The 16356-nt window shown below is 56.8% G+C and overlaps 1 protein-coding gene across 2 annotated transcripts; it reads right to left on the bottom strand.

Moving 5' to 3' along the window:
- Positions 1-1126: 1126 nt before the first annotated feature.
- RHBG (Rh family B glycoprotein) lies at positions 1127-13639 on the bottom strand. 2 transcript variants are annotated; one of them, XM_075540393.1, is made up of 10 exons: positions 13453-13639; positions 8313-8499; positions 7498-7648; positions 7200-7347; positions 4078-4244; positions 3677-3814; positions 3413-3546; positions 2657-2778; positions 1362-1435; positions 1127-1231 (listed from the first exon to the last, which is right to left on the bottom strand). In XM_075540393.1, the coding sequence occupies exons 1-10, from the start codon at positions 13637-13639 to the stop codon at positions 1127-1129; spliced, it is 1413 nt and encodes a 470-aa protein (XP_075396508.1). The 2 variants fall into 2 exon arrangements, with proteins under 2 accessions (XP_075396508.1, XP_075396509.1); XM_075540394.1 differs by having other exon boundaries at positions 1127-1195.
- Between the last annotated feature and the right edge of the window lie 2717 nt (positions 13640-16356).

The following is a 16356-nucleotide window of genomic DNA, read 5'->3' as shown; positions in this document are numbered from 1 at the left end:
GGCCCGTTGTTGCAGGGGCTGGAAGGGGGCTCCAGTCTATCGGTCAGATAAACTCTCTGCTCGGTGAGTTCTGAAACCCGTAGCACCTGCCTGGCTTTTAGTAGGGATGAGAGCTCAAGAAAGGCTTGTGGCACAAACGCAGAGGACCTGCAGCAGACGGTAAGGGGGTCCAGCTGGCTACAGGAAGGACTTCCATCCTTGGCAGAGGACAGTGACTGCAGGAAGGCTAGGCATTCCTCTAGTGGGTGTGGAGCGCCCTCTGGTGGTCAGCACAGCCGCAAGTCGACACAAGCCCTGGACCATCCTTCCCCAAGCTTCTTGATCAGACCCACCTGGATCTCCATACATCGCTCCACCCTACCTACTCCTTCCTCCCCAGTCCGGGTCCATACATGGAGCCTGTGTGAGGGCTGTTCCAAGCTTCTCAAGGGCTGGTGACAAACACTGTGTCCCTACCGCCCCAGATGCTAACCAAGCCAAGGGCCAGCGTGGCAGCAGTTCTGGAACTGTAAGAGCCCTCCAGCAGCAAGCACGTTGTCCTCTCTCAGAAGCACACTGTCCCCATCCCCCCGGAGAGGCAAACAAGCTACCCAGCGAGTTGTAGCCTCCTGGAGCATGTGCCACACAACTTGGGAGGTAGGAAGTCACGACTAAGGTCCTTTCCCACTCCGAGAGCCTCACACCCGATCAGAGGGCAGGAGGAACGCCTATGTCTCCAGGGCACAAAAGAAGAGGCCAGTCCCTCAGGAAGATGGCAGTTTATCACCCTCAGGGAGCCAGGCCTTGGCTCTAACTTCCCTGCGGCTGTGGGCCTGGGCCAGTGGCTCAGCCTCTCGGGTGACTCCAGAGCTTTCCTCAGGGAGAGAGGCGTTTGGGCGCTCCACTCCTGGCCCTTTCTCCCACACTTGCAGGCCCTGGGGATGTGGGCCACTGGTGAGACCCTCCCCACCACACCCAGTGACAGCCCCCACCTCCCAGCCTCCTCCTGCCCCTCCTCCCACACAGCCCAGGGAAAGCAGGCTCCCTTTGGCTCCTGTCTTTTCTGCAGCAGGAGCGGTGGGAGGTAGCAAAGCAGAGCTGCCCCACGTCTCCTGACAGGAGTGCGTCCTCTTGGGCTGGCAGCAGGCTAGGCCTGAGTGTCAGGTTCCTCAGTCCTCAGAGGCCCGTGGGCTTCATCCTCATCTTCCCCAGGTACCTGGAAGGCAAGATGGCAGTGCCAGTGAGGGGGTGACTCCAGGGAGCCTCGAGAGGCCACATCGCAGGGGTGTGGCCTGAAGGAGACTGTATAGACTGGAAGGAAGGCGGTGACGCAGGGAGGATGGTCTTAAAGAGGAGTAAGAAGGGCTTCGGCCAAGTCTCACCTCCCAGTAAAGCTGGTCATCAAAGCACTGGGAGTCTGAGGGGGAGTCCAGGAAGGGCAGCTTCAGCAGGAGCCCTGCAAGGGAGATGGGCGAGGCTTGGCACCCAACGCAGAGGGTGCTACCCAGCACCTCAAGCACAGAGGGCTCGGGGGGCATGAGGTCAACCCAGTGCCCGGCCCAAGCAAACCACCACTGTTGGACGGAGTTTCCAAGCTTGTAGGAAAATCCCTTTTCCATTTCGCCTCTAGGGTCTGGAAGCCCCCTCAGATCGTTGGGCGCATGCTGTGTGCTGAGCCCCGCGCTGTCTGCCTGAGTGGCCATGCCAACCTTGCCGGCCAGTCGTATCTCTGCCTCGAGGCTCAGAGACAGGAAACTGGCCCCAGCTCACCATTGAACTGATGCAGTGCGGTTCTGTCCTGAACCACAGCTGCTGGACTCCCGGGGCAGGGAAGGGGGAGCAGAAAACAGAGTGTGCTAAATGTGTGATTAAGCAAATGAATGAATGAACTGAGTCCTGGGGAGGGGATGAACATCTCAAGGTGGGCACGCCAGGCCGTAGAAACTGGCGTTTCTTTTTGAAGCCCAAAAGGGTGAAGGCTGGACACCACAGAGGACTGCCTGACCCAGGACCGGGACAAGCTGCCTCTGTGGAAGGTGTTGGTCCACTGTCTAAAGGCCAGGTGGCCCCGTCCATCTCCTCCTGGCCCTGCTGTCCAGTGCAGGCCTCAGCCTGAGGTTACGCTGCCCTCTAGTGTGCACATGGTGGGAGTACAGGGGCCACAGGGCCAGGCCGGCCTCCCTTTGGCATCTGGAGGAAATGAGCTCCCTCTGGCTCCTCCTCCTCACCTGGAGAAGGTTGCCGCTGAGCCCCACCCCTCATCTCGCTCAAGTAGGCGCTCAGGAAGTCTGAGGGGGCTCCAGAAAGTTCGTGGAAGTTTTCATGATCTTTCCCTTCCATTTTGTTCATGAACTTGTTCAACCCCTTTCTGATGGTAGGCGCCCCGTGGTTACGGGTTGGACTGCTAACTGCAGGTCAGTGGTTTTAACCACCAGCAGACCCCCGGGAGAAAGAGGGGGCGTTCCACTCACGTCAAGAGTTGCAGTCTGGGGACCTCGCAGGAGCAGTATGACCCTGTCCCTGAGGGCCGGAGGGGCCAGCATCGGCCCCGAGGCGGTGAGCTTGGGTTTTGTGATTTCTTATGGGAGTGAGCGAAAGGGGAAATAAAGGCTCCTCTGTGTACCCCCTCCCTGGGGCTCTGTCAGCCCCCACCCTACCAACAAACTCACTCACTCACCTCCAAGCCCCGCACCCACAGAAGCAAACATCAGGGTGACAAGCAGCCCTCCGAGCTGGTACACAGCCTGAGAGGTGGCACTGCGCTGGCCCTGGGCAATGAGGGGAAACACGCTCTCCAGGCTACGGGGAGAGGGGGGCCGGAGTCAGGGCTGGTCCTCGTGTAGTGGGCACACTTCCAGGTCCAGTCTCCCCTCTGGTCCTTGCCGAAGCCAGCCCCCAACCCCCCACCCCCAGCCTTTGAGAGTCCGTGTAAGGGTACCCTCGTGCCCGCCCTTGTCCTCCCTCTGAGCCCTGGTGTGAAAAACTAGATGCTCGGGCCTGATCTTTTGCGGCGCCTTTAAAAGCACGCAAACACCCTTGCCATTATTTGTCCAGTGGCCTTCGGTTCCACATGACTGAGGGCAGGAGGGCAGTCTCTGTGTTGACCTCGCTCATCCCAGTTTTCTGCACACAGATGAGCGAGGGAAGGAGAGAGTGATAATGGAGGGTGTGTGTACTGGTTATGCGTTGGGCTGCTAACTGCAAGGTCAGCAGTTTGAAATCACCAGCCACTCCCTGGGGGAGAGAGGAGGCTCTCTACTCTTCTAAAGAGCCACAGTGTCTCGGGAAACTCACAGGAGCAGTTATACCCTGTCCTATAGGGCGGCTAGGAGGCAGCCTGGACTCAATAGCAGGGAGTTTGATTTTGGACAAGCAGTGGAGGCTGGGGAGAAAGGTCATTCAAAGGGGTCACGATGACTACGGGGAAACTCACCCGTCTCCATAAGCATCGTGGGTGGCCAGTGCTGTCACGAGGACCCCCAGGAGGGCCCCCAGGATCCCTGGCATCCCGTGCAGGTTGTGCACTCCACAAGTGTCTTGGATTTTGAATTTCGACTCGAGGATGGGCTGGAGGGTGGGACACCCATGGTGAATTTCGAGGGTCACCTCTGACCCCTATCCCGGCCCCACCCCCGAGAGGGGAAGGCAGGGTGCCGAAGCCTCCCCATGCTTCCCAGGACGCCCGAGGCAGCTCTACCGTGAAGAACTTGTACCCCAGCGTGGAGACTGTCCCAGCCAGGAAACCAGCGGCCAGGGCCCCGAAGGGTGTCAGCAGCATCTCACTCGCCGTCCCCACCACCACCCCTCCAGCCAGCGCTGCATTCTGGACGTGGACCTAAGGGTGCAGGGAAGAGAGCGGGGCAGGGGAAGCCTCTTCAGAGCATCGCACCCACGCCCAGACCAGCCCCATCCTCCTATGCCTCCGGAAGTCCTTTCTGCTCCCTACCCGCTGGCCCTCCCATGCTGTTGCCCCACCAGGCTAGGGGGAGCCCTCATGCCTTGCCCTGTCCTGCCCCTGGAGAACCTCCCTTGGAGAACCTCAGACCTCCCTCCCTGGTTCTCCCAAGCCACCCCTCTCCCAAGCTCCCTTCTCCATACCATGTCCAGTCGCCCTTCGTCGCCAACGAGGGCAGACAGGGCGAAGGTGCTGAGGGTGCTCGCAGTCAGGGAGTAGTAGGTGTTGAGGGCTGTCCGGTGCTGCCCATCTCCCAGGGTGGTGGGCGCAGAGTTGAAGCTGGGCCAGAAGAGCCACAGGAAGATGGTCCCTGTGTGACACACAGGGAGGGGAGAGGAAGTGGCCGGTCCCCCCACGGGTACAAGCTGTGTAACTGCAGACAAGTCTCTGTTCTCTTCCAGCAGCCGGCCCCTTGCCTCGTGGGGTGAGGGTAAGCCTAGGCTCCGCTCAGAGCTTGGCTGAAATCAGGGGACGCATCGGCCACGCGCAGCCTGAGGTCTGGCAGGCATTCCCCAGCGAAAAGCAAGCTCCCCCGCCTCAGGGTGGCCCTCCCTGCAGGACACAGCGGGCCTGCTTCACAGGGTTCCCCAGGCTGGGGTCCCGGTGGGAGCGGGCTGCCTCCTCTCTCCACAGAGCGCTGGGTTTGAACTGCTCCTGCCACCAATGGTCCCCAAACCCTCAGACCCTGGGCCATCAGTGACTCCGACCCCTCTTGAGTGGACAGGCAGAGTAGAACTGCCTCAGTGGGGCGGCGGGGGTGGGGGGGTTCCGAGACTATAACTTCCTTTTTCTTTTTTGGTGTTTTCTTGGGTTTCTTTTTGTTTTGTTTTTAAATTTGAATACATCATTTTACTGGGGGCTCTCACACAATCCATCCATCCATGTGTCACGCACTACACCAGTTGCCATCATCCTTTCCAAGACAGTTCCTTTCTATTTGAGGCCTTGGGATCAGCTCCTCTTTTTTCCCTCCCTCCCCCACCTTCATGACCCCTTGATAAATTAGAAATTATTATTTTCATATCTTACACCATCCGCTGTCTCCCTTTACCCATGTTTCTGTTGTTTGTCACCCTGGGTGGGTGGGGGTTTATACATCGATTATTGCAGTTCCCCCTTCCTCCCCCTGCCTCTCCCCTACCCTCCTTGTATCGCTACCCCCATTACTGTTCCTGAGGGGTTTAATTGTCCTGGGTTCCATGTGTCCAGAGCTCTCATCTGTACCCGTGTACGTGCTCTGGCCTAGCTGGATTTGGAAGGTAGAACTGGGATCATGATAGTGTGTGTGGGGAAGCATTACAGAACTACAGGAATGTTGTATGTTTCGTTGGTGCTATACTGCACCCTGAGTGGCTAGTCCCTTCCTTGTGACCCTCCTGTGAGGGGATGTCCAATTGCCTACAGATGGGCTTGGGGTCTCTACTCTGCCCGAGACTGTAAGTCTTTATGGGAGAAGAAAGGTGGGTGATTTCAAAAGGCTGGCCCTGCAGTCAGCCATGCACTAGGTAACCCTCTGCAACCCAAACTCCCTGCCATCGAGCCGATGCCGACCCCCAGGGACCCTGTGGGACAGGGTAGAACTGTCCCTGGGGATGTCCGAGACGGCGACTCGTGACGGGAGGAGAGTCCCATCTTTGGGTTCAAACTGCTGACCTTGCAGTTAGCAGCCAGTGCATACCCCACTCTGCTCCCAGGGATCCTGTGCCGGGCAAAGGAAAACCATCCACTCCCATCCTCTTAGAGGGCCCCCATGTGGGTCTTCAGGACACTTTTGGTGGCATCACTTCAACTCTCTCCAGGGGAGGTGGCCCCTGAATGTTGCCGGAGGAGAGGGTTTGGTGGGAATGAAGGAAAGGCTGGCTGTCTTGTCTGAGACACACACACACACACACACGAAGGCAGAGAAAGCCCATGGGGAGCCTCTGGACTTCAAGCCAACCTTATCTGAGTCTCAAAGGGCAAGGAGGCCTCCGGCAGCTCCAGGGCTCTGTCTCCAGCAAGCCTGGGAGGCTGGTGAGAACTAGGGAACCTGCCTCACCGTTCGGCCAATTCCAGCGATAGAAAGGAAAGAAACCCCACCATCACCGAAACATACACTCCTCTAATTCATTAATGTCTCCCCCCAACTATCATGACCCCAATCCTACCTTCCAAATACGGCTAGACCAGAGCATGCACACTGGTACAGAAAAGAGCTCTCAGCACATGGAATCCAGGACAGATAAACCCCTCGGGAACAGTAATGGGACTAGCAATACCATGACGGTATCAGGAAGGTGGAGGGAGAAACCGGGAACCGACTACAATGACCGATGTGTAACCACCACCGCCCTACCCCCATGGGGACAAACAGCAGAAACGTGGGTGAAGGGAGACAGTGGACAGTGTAAGATATGAAAATAATAATAATTGATCATTTATCAAGGGTCCACAAGGGTGGGAAGCTGATACCAAGGACTAAGCAGAAAGTAAATGTTTAGAAAAGGATGGTGGCAACATAAGTACAGATGTGTGCTTGATACGAGTGATGTACGGAGTGTTACAAGAGCTGTAAGAGGCCCCAATAAAATAATAAAAAAAAGAAACCTCGCTTCCGTGTCCTGAAGGGAGAGGGGGAGAGAGAGAGAGAGCAGAGCGGAGGCCCAGGTGGAAGAACCAGCAGAGAAAAACCAGGAAGCAGTGCAGGTGTTCCCAGGTTTCAGGACCCTTCTGCTGGGGGTGCGGGGAGAGTTGCAGGGCCCACCACCCCCACCTGAGAGGGAGCACGAGGGCTTCTGAGGAATCTTGAGCATGAGCTGGGGAGGAGATGTTGTTGGGGGGGCGGTGGGCGAGGTTTCCTCTCTGTAAGGAGTGTAATGAGGTTCTCTACTCCCACAAAGAGTTCCGGTCTCAGAGACCTGACAGCACCCACTCGCTGGGAGTGGGCTGGGCTTTTTCAGGGGTGCAGGTCTGGCTGAAGCAAGGTAAAGAGGGTGAGGGGCGGGCAAGGCAGCTGTTTCTAACTCATGGGGGCGGGTGGGGGGAAGCTGAGTAGGAATGGATGCGGTCCAGCTTCGGATCCAGGAAGACCCCTCAGGAGGGATCTTCAGGACCTGCACCCCGCTCCCCGCTTCCCTACGGCTGAGTTCTCAGGGCTCTTTCTGCAGTATCCAAGTGGACAGGGCATTTTCTCAGTCCGAGTGGAGGCCTTTTCCCCTACAGACCTTGGGTGAACCCTGAGAACCCGCCTGGCCCAGCTCCACACAGACACACACCCCTCTCTCACCAATCATGGCGAAGAGGTCCGAGTGGTAAACGGAGGTCTGGCGCTGCTTGCTCTTCTCCATCCGGGGCTTGTAGAGCACCCTGGAGAGGACCAGGCCGAAGTAGGCACCGAAAGTGTGGATGGTCATGGAGCCGCCGGCATCCCTCACCTGCAGAGGTGAAGCTGAGGTGGAAGCACCAGGCCCCAACCCAGGCCCCAGCCCAGGCCCCAGCCCAGGCCCCAGCCCAGGCCCCAGCCCAGGCCCTCGCCCTCCCAGCCTAATGGCCAGCCTTGCCCCCACCCCCCGCCCCGCCCTCACCTGCAGCACACTGAGCAGGACAAACTCATTGGCACCAAACAGCACCACCTCCAGCAGGGCCATGAGCAGCAGCTGGGCAGGCCCGGTCTTGCCCAGGACGGCTCCGAAGGAGATGAGCACAGCCCCCGCGCAGAAGTCAGCGTTGATCATGCTGGGGGGCGGAGGGGGGCGGGGACAAGGAGAGGCTCTGCCAGGCCTGGGACAGGCCACAGGGCTCGGGTGGTGGTGGGGGTAAGACGCAAAACCAAACCCACCAGGCTGCTGGAGAGTCCATTCCCATAGAACTGTCCCCCAGGGTTGGTTGCCCGACATTGACACTGGTTCATTCCAGTTGCACCCTCAGCTGAGAATGTGTCTTTCTACCCCAGGTATTCCGAACCCCGTCTTGTCGAAGAGAATGCGGACTGATTCCCTACAGCTGGGTGGAGCTGGCATGAACCGGTCTTAGGCCTTGTGTACCAAAGATCTTCCCTGGAAGCCAGGAAGCAGGCGCTCCCCATTGCCTGAGTGAGGAAACCCAGGTTTGGGGAGGCCCCTGTTGTGGCGCCCACACCAGTGGAAGAACCAGATCGGAATGGAGGCCTTCAACCCCTGCCCTTTTCCATGAAGCTGTCTACCCGCCTCCCTGCCTTGGGCACCCAAGGTCCCAGAGAAACGGGGAGAGGGGTCAAGCGTAGGGGGTCAAGGATTGAAAAGAACTGAGGCAAAGGGAGTGGGCAGCATTCCCAGAGATGTGGATGGATGGGTCAGACTCAGGTCAGGAAGCTCGGGCAGTGGGCTCCGGGTGGACCTGACCCGCCCACCCAGGCACCCACCTCTCTACGCCAACGCGGATGTAGCCGCCGTGCAAGGAGTGGAGGAAGCCTTGGACAAGCGTGGCCCACTGCAGGGAGAAGGCGGCCAGGAGGAAGGTGAAGGCCACGCTGCTGAAGCCGTAGCGCTGCAGGAAGGCCATGAGGAAGCCGAAGCCCACGAAGACCATGACGTGCACGTCCTGGAAGCCTGTGGGGGGCCGGGCGGAGGGCATGTGGGGCTGTGCTGGCCACACCTGCAAACCAGCCAGGGCTGCCTGGAGACTGGCACCTATAAACCCCCCAGGCATGGTAGGGCAGGGCCGCCCAGCCCAGGGCCATCAAGTGGAGTGGCCAGTGTGGGGCTGTAGGGCCCAGCCCAGCCCTCCGGACTCAGCCTCACCGTCAGAAGAGTAGAGCCACCTTCTGCTCTGCTTTCCCTGCTGCTCCGGGAAGGAGCCTGGGTGGCCCAACAGTTAAGTGATCTGCAGTTACCCAAAAGGTTGCTGATTCAAACCCACCCCCAGCCACGCTGCAGAAGTGACTGGTTGTCTGTTCCTCTAAAGATGACAGACGGTCTAGAAACCCCGGGGAATATCTGCCCTGTCTCACTGCACCCCCCAGCTGAAAACCCATTTGACACACCATCACCACAACGCACCCCATCGCTAACTGAAACACAACCAAATTCACTGCCTTTGAGTCGGTGTTGACTCATGGTGACCCAGTGGGACAGGGTAGAGCCACCCCTGTGAATTTCCAAGACTCTAACTGTGTACTAGAATAGAAAGCCCCGACTGTTTCCCTCGGAGTTGGCTGCTGGTTTTGAACTGCTAACCTCACGGATCACAGCCCAACTCGTAGCCTTGATACCGCCAGGACTCCACAACTGCTCTGCTCTGCTAAGCTATGCTAAGATGCGCTAAGCTAAGCATTAGCCTTTCAAACCCATCACGTGGTAGGTACCAAGGAAGAAAGGCCTGGAGATCTGTTTCCATAGAGATACCACCAACAAGTCCTACAGACTAGTTCCACTCTCATACCGGGGCCTCCAGACTCAATAACAGTTAACAACGCCTTCTCCCTGCCTCCGTCTGGCTTGCACCCCTTGCTGCTGCTGCAGTCTTAGCCCCTCCGTGCTCAAAAATCCCCACCACCTTCAGGCTGCTTTTCAACTTTGCCTTTCGGTTGGAAAGTCATTCTTGATGCCTAACCTCCGGCCCTCCATTGTGAGGCTGTGCTTATTTCTGAATCACCTACTAAATGGCTTTAAAGGAGTCCTAGAGATTACTGCTACTTCAGTGGAAGAGGAAGGGGCAGGGCAACTTCAGCGCTAGCGTGCCCCCTGGCCTTGTGCAACGGGCAGCACTGGGAGGGAGGGGCTTGCTTTGGGTGGGTCTCTCTAGAGCTTAACTATGCTAACCCTAGAGATAAATTGTTATTTGGGGTTTCCAGGCAAGGAGACAGGTCCTTTTTGTGTGTGTATTTTGATTCCGTAGCCCTCTACATAAAAGCAGCAAGCAGAACATGCAGCTACAATACAATACAGCACTGGGGTGTCAAGCAGTTCATGGGAAAAAGGAAGGGGGGATGAAAAGGAGGGAAAGTGCATGGGAAAATGGGATGGAGAGACAATGGAATGCTCCCACAAACTTTTTGAAGCCCCCTCATAAAAAAAGGCCTTGGCGTTGGCATCTGTTTGCTCTGTTACCCAACCCCGCTGCCCTGTCCATCTTGAAGCAAGGCCTGGCCCAATGGGTGGCCAATCCACGTGGCCCTGTGGTTAAGAAAGGTTCGGTGGCTTGCTCAGGATCCAAAATGAAGAGGGTGGATTTGAACCCAGTTTGGGCTGTTGGCTATAGTAAAGTCACACTACAACTTCGGCTTTTATCTTTAAAAAATTTTTTTAGGTTTGGTTTTTTTTTTTTTGGCTTTCATCTTTTTGAATCATTGTATTTGTCATCAGTGAGTTATCAGGAAACAGGGTCTCCCCCCTCCCTCTCCCCCACCCCCCCACCCCCCCGCTTCGTAGCTCTAAGAGTGCCAGGAATGGCCTGCTTTCCCAGAGGCATGTGGCGGGCGTGCGCTGAGCACCTGAGGGCCAGGCTCGGAAGGCACAGTCGGCCCCTTCCCAGAGCACAGAGGACACACAGAGTTGCATGCGGTGAGGTTTCCCAGTTCTAGTGAGCACAACCGAACTGATATTTCCCTCTTTGCCTTGGCTGCCTGGAAGCTCGGAGCTACATTGGAACCTCCACCGTAACAAATGTAGGCCCTTAGAACATTCGCATCTGTGTTTTGTGTGTGCTTTTCTCTTTGTTGGGCACAGAGTGGATTCCGACTCCATAGTAGCAAATAGTCATCTTAGTAGAGAAGCACACTTTTATGCCTTTTTTTTTATGTTGTCTCTGGGCTGGTTAAGGGACCCTGCTGACATCATGGGTTTCACATTGGACTGCTAGCTGCAAGGTCGGCAGTTTGAACCCAGCAGCCGCTCCGAGGGAGCAAGATGAGACTTCTGCTCCTGCAAAGATCGACAGCCTTGGAAACGCACTCCAGCAGGTCTACCCTGTCCTAGAGGGTTGCTATGAGTTGGCATCCACTGCATGGCAGGGAGTATGAACTGTGCCAACAAGCCCCTGGCAGAGGGCTGCGGGTGTGCTGGAAGTGGAAATCTGGGGCTCAGCTGCCAGCCAGCAGCCAAAGGGAACTAGGATCCTGAGACCCATCGCCCTCACTAAATGTCCCCACCATGGGACCTCCAGCATGACTTCTCCCAGAACCACTCAGCTCTCTCTTCCCTCCTCGATCTTAGGAACCTAAGCGGATCCCTCTGAACCCAGTCGGCAGCTCTGTGTCCTTTCGGTTTTTCTCCTTGTGCAAACAGTAAAGAGGATCCCATAACTGTGTCTGTGCCCAAGGACGGCAAGATCACAGCAGGGCTGGACAACAGGGCTCTGTGCCCGTCATGTGCTGAGCCCGCCCTCCCCCCCCACCCCGCCCCGAACTTGTCATAAATGGCAATACTGGATTTGTTTAGAACCAAACAGAACTCAACCTCTTGACCTTTCAAATGAAATGTCAACATAAAGAAATCTCTGTGTCCAAGGGCACTCTCTCTCTGAGGGTTGTGGTAGGGGAGGTGGGTGACGAATGACTCGGGGAGGGTGAATAAGATGACCTCTCAGCTGTCCCTTCAGGGGATTCTGATGAATATGCCCTTCCCTCTGGCCCTGCCCACGCTGCCCCTGGACAAGACAAGACTGTGGGACAAGGGAGAAGCGAAGGCTGGGGCTTACTGTTTGACTGCCCTGCCTCAGTCTCCTCATCTGTAAACTGGGGGCATAAACGATGAGGACTTGGGAGAAAAGAAAGGGGAACTGGCAAGATCACCTCCCCCTCCCCGACTCTGCTCCCAGCTGCCCCTGCTGCTCAGTAACGGCCTCCAAAGTCCCTTTCATCTCTGGAATCAAAGGACCCTGGCTACACTCCCACTGACCCTGACCTTCCCCTAGATAGCGGGCCAGTAAGGATCTGCTCATCAAAGCCCCTGGCTCCAGCCTGGAGCCCACGGGCCTCCCTCCTCCCCAGCCCGCCCAGAGCAGGGGGCTAAGTCCACAGGCACTGGCACAGAGGGAATCCCACTGCTGTCCCTCTCACTGCAACCAGGCTGAGGAGAGCCACCGTGCAGCAGGGGGGCAAGAAGTTCCACTTCAGAGAGGAGTGTGGAAGGGACGGGACTGGGAGGCCCATGGGAGAAGCAAGAAGAGTCAGCAGACCTTTGGACAAGAGCTCTCTTCTACCTCTGGACTGTTCCCTCTCAACTCCCTGCTTCTCCAGATGACCCCCAAGAATCTGCCATCCCACTGGGAGCCCCAGTTTCCTGGCTTAGCCCTTCTGACCAGGGCTGACAGTGACCCACAAAACTGGGAGGTGAGGTCTCCTCTGCTAGGGCTGACTAGGGGCCCAGCATTCCACACCTAGCTGCAAGTCTCCACAGGTGCCCCTAGTTCGCTAGCACCGAGTGTCCTTTGGGATTGCGCTGGGGTGGGATGGGGACAGCCAGCAGCCAGGCCTGCATGCAGAAATTAGGGTAATAACCTCTTGGGGTATTTTATAGGAGGCTTTCATCACACCGGGGCATCCTCCACCGGTTGCCTGGGTGGGGAGCACTGAGGTCTGGAGAAGACTTGCCCAAGTATTTACAATGACAGAAATCTGGAAGAGCTGGGGTCCTGGCCCCCACCCCCACCCCCAGTCTTGAAGCTATGGCCCAGTCAAGGGCCAATCCTGCCCTTCCTCGACCTTGTCAGCAGGCAGTGAGTTTGGGGCACGGGCTTGGGATAGCAGAGCTCAGAGCTCCACAGCTTTGCTCCTCCTTGGTGGGGAGCACTAGCGAGTCACAAGCTCTCTGAGCCTCAGTCTCCACCCCTGAGAAATGTGCTCTCTAGCCCACCCAGGGCCTCCCACCCAGGGCTGGGGGCTGCCGCCCTGATGGTGCTTCCTAGGCAGGACTTCAGGAAGGGCCCGTTTTGGGAGCCTGGGGCCCCAGGTATATAGAAAAATCTCTTTGGGGAGGGGGTCTGGTTAAAATGTAGCTCCTGATTCAGTCTATTCCGGGTGGGTAGGCAAATCCTCCCCCCGGGGGACCAAATGAGAACAGCGGGGACCCTGAGGAGGGAAAAATGCTGGAGCTTCCCCGCACCGGGAGGCGGCCCAATCTCAATCTCAGCCACCTGCTGGTGTGAAGGCCTCCAGGTTAAAGCGCCCCCACCCACTCACCCTTGCCTCCCCCCGCAGGATTCTCTCCCCTGAGGTCAGAGGAGCCCTTAAAAAAAGCGAAACCCCATCAGGCAGCTGGATGGAAAGTGGGGGGACGGAAAAGCTAAAGCTGGGATCTTAGATCTGGGGTTCAAACCCAGGCTCCCTACCCCCTCTGGTTGCGTGATCCTGAGCACGCCTCTTAACCTTCTGAGCCTCAGTTTCCCTCCCTGTACCTAGGCACGGACACATGGCAGGTACTACGTTTGTGATAACCCCCAGGTCTCGACGTGCCCCAGCCAGAAGGGGCTGCTAGGAGGCGGCACGCAGCCTGGCCCTCGCCTGGACCAGAGCCTCCCACCTAGGGGCAGGTCCGGGCACCGGCGCGCTCACCCGCACTCACTTGGGTAGCGGAAGTAGAAGGCATTGTCGGCTGCGCTGTGGTTGCCCAGGTGCCAGAGGGCTGGGTCGCTCTCTGGGCCGTAGCGCACGAAGACCGCGAAGAGGACGGCCGTGGCGGCCTGGAGGAGCAGGCACAGCAGCGGCAGCAGCAGGCGCCGGCCGCGGGCGCGGTGCGCGGCCCGAGCCATGGGCAGGGAGTGGGCTCCAGGCGGGCGCGGGCGCTGGCAGGCGGGCAGCCGGGAGGCCGGGCCCGACGGGTTTCACCTGCAGGAGGCCCCGCCCACACGGAAGCTTCAGCCACTCGGGGTCCGGTCGGGTGGCGTGGCGTGTGGGGTGCGCGCGGCGCGGGTGGGGGTCTGGGCCGGCCGAGGGTGGGGCAAGGACTGCGTGTCTGACTCCTTGGGCTCCGCTGACCCTGGCGGCGTTCCAGCTGGGGCAGGTTCTTGGACGTGACCGAAGACTTGCCCTGCTGGGGAGTCGGAGAGGAGGGTGTCGGTTTAGAAAGTGTCTCCCCAGAACACTCAAGCGCAAACAAACTCAGGCTGACTCATAGCGACCCTACAGGGTAGGATAGAACTGCCCCTGTGAGTTTCCAAGACTATCGCTCTTTAGGGGAGTAGAAAGCCTCACCTTTCCCCCGCCGAGCTACGGGTGGTTTCGAACTGCTGACCTTGCAGTGAAGAGCCCTAAGCCTAACCACTCAGGGACCTTCAAAAGCCTCTGCAGGGTTAACACAGAGTGAGTTGGGGGAGGGGGGCTGGTTGCTCAATCTTTTCCCTAGAGAACAAAGCAGAGATGGAGAGCCAGATAAACAGATGGCTCTCCAGGCATTGATGATTAACCAGGCTGGGGCTGAGCTGGGCACTAGAGGCCCTTACCCACCTCCCTATCCCTACCGCCAACCGCCTTCACCTCCCACTCCCTATCTACAGAGAAGGCTGCAGGGGACATAGTAATGCTGAGATCTCAGCCCAGCCCAGTGAGGATATGAGAGAGCCTGGGCCACCTTCTGCACCAGAGAGAGGAAGGCGAGATCAAAGAAGGCCTTCCCAGTTATGGCCAGGAGTCCCCTTGTCACACCAACAAGACTTGCATCTGTTGGGTCCATAGTCATCAGTTCAAATCCAGCAGTCCCTCCTCAGGTGAAAGATGAGGCTGTCTGCTTCCATAAAGGTTTACAGCAGTGGTTCTCAACCTGTGGGTTTCGACCCCTTTGGGAGTCAAACGACCCTTTCACAGGGGTCACCTAAGACAATCGGAAAATACACAGACATTTCACAATATATAATTACATATTGTTTTGTGATTAATCACTATGCTTTAATTGTGTTCAGTTTGTAACAATGAAAATACATCTTGCATATCATATATATACTATATCATGATTCATAACGGTAGCAAAATTATAGTTATGAAGTAGCAACAAAAATAACTATGAAAAAAACCCTTTATGATTGGGGTCACCCAATGTATTAAATGGTCGAGGCATTAGGTAGGTTGAGAACCACTGGTTTACACTACACAAGGTCACTATGAGTCGGGCTCAACTCCACAGCAGTGGGCTTTGGGTTCGTAGACAGACAGCAAGGAGGCAGGCCTTTATTGAGCGCTTACTGTGTGCTAGACTGTGGCCATGAACTAGCTGGACATTCCCTTCCGGGGCTGCTGTCCAGTTGGGGCACAGATTCTTAAATGGGGATTTAATGACCATTGTGGTAAATGCTGGTGTAAGGGAAGCACAGAGGCTATGGAGGCCCGAGAGGAGGGGGCTCTCAGAGCTCACCGGGAGGGAGAGGCAATGGAGAACTGCTTCCTGAAGAGGCGGTACATGGAGGAAATCCGGAAGGGACAGCCTAGGAACTGGGCAAGTGAAGAGGAAAACCTGTCGCTGTCGGGTCAGTTCCGACTAATGGCAGTCTCCTGTGTTCCAGAGAAGACCTGCTCTGTAGGGTCTTGGCTATAATCTTGCTGGAAGCAGGTGGTCAGGCCTTTTCTTCCGCAGTGCTGCTGGGTGAGTTTGAACAGGCAGCTTTTTGGTTAGCAGACGCCTGGCAGCGAGCGCCCAGTGTGTTCAGGAACTGAGGCTGGGAAGCGTGTGACAGCTAAGTAAGTGGGACCTGGCACAGTTGACTCTGATCCCAGTTCTAACTCCATTTCCTCTACCTGCAGTCCACAGCAGGCTTCAGAGAAGAAAAGTGAAGGTCAGACTCAGTGAGAAGACAGGTCATTCGTCCACATTGCTGTCTCCCAATCCGATCGTGACCCATCTGCAGACTGCTGTATGGGAGAAGTCGGTGGGTATTTGCAAAGATGCCCTGGATCTAGGTCTGAAGGAAGAGCGTCCAGCCTTAGGAGATGTGGTCAAGATTTACTCCAGCCAGGCACTCACTGTGAGAGGTAAGGTTCTGTGTCAACTTGATGGGGCCAGAATTCTCAGTGGTTTGGTAGTGAACACATAGTAACTCCCCATGATGTGATCGAACACAATGTAATCACTCCCATCGTGGAATCTATGAACAGCCAATCGGTTGTAAAGAGACTAGCGTGAGCGGCTACACCTTTATGCAGATCACAGTCAGCTGAAAGGAAGTTTCTCAGGGATGTGGACTGCTTCCAACATAAGTGAACTTTGTAGAAAAGCTTATTTGTTTTCTGCTGGGTCTGGATTCTGCGCCTGACTCATCCTCTGACCTCTGGGTCTTTTGACTTGAGCCAGTAGCCTGCCATCTTACCTGTTGAGTTTGGATCCACCTGTCTCTGTAAGCCACAAGCTTGTTGTTTCCCGCCGACCTTGAGGTCATCAGCCCCTGTAGTTACTTGAGTGGGAAGCCTCAAGCTTAACATCTGACCCACTGTGGGAAAACAACACTGAGGGAAACCTGACCAGGACTCTATCCCCTAATTT

This window comes from Tenrec ecaudatus, chromosome 1 (assembly GCF_050624435.1).
Source record: "Tenrec ecaudatus isolate mTenEca1 chromosome 1, mTenEca1.hap1, whole genome shotgun sequence".
In the NCBI taxonomy this organism is placed as follows: domain Eukaryota; kingdom Metazoa; phylum Chordata; class Mammalia; order Afrosoricida; family Tenrecidae; genus Tenrec; species Tenrec ecaudatus.
This window is presented reverse-complemented; position numbering and strand designations above follow the sequence as displayed.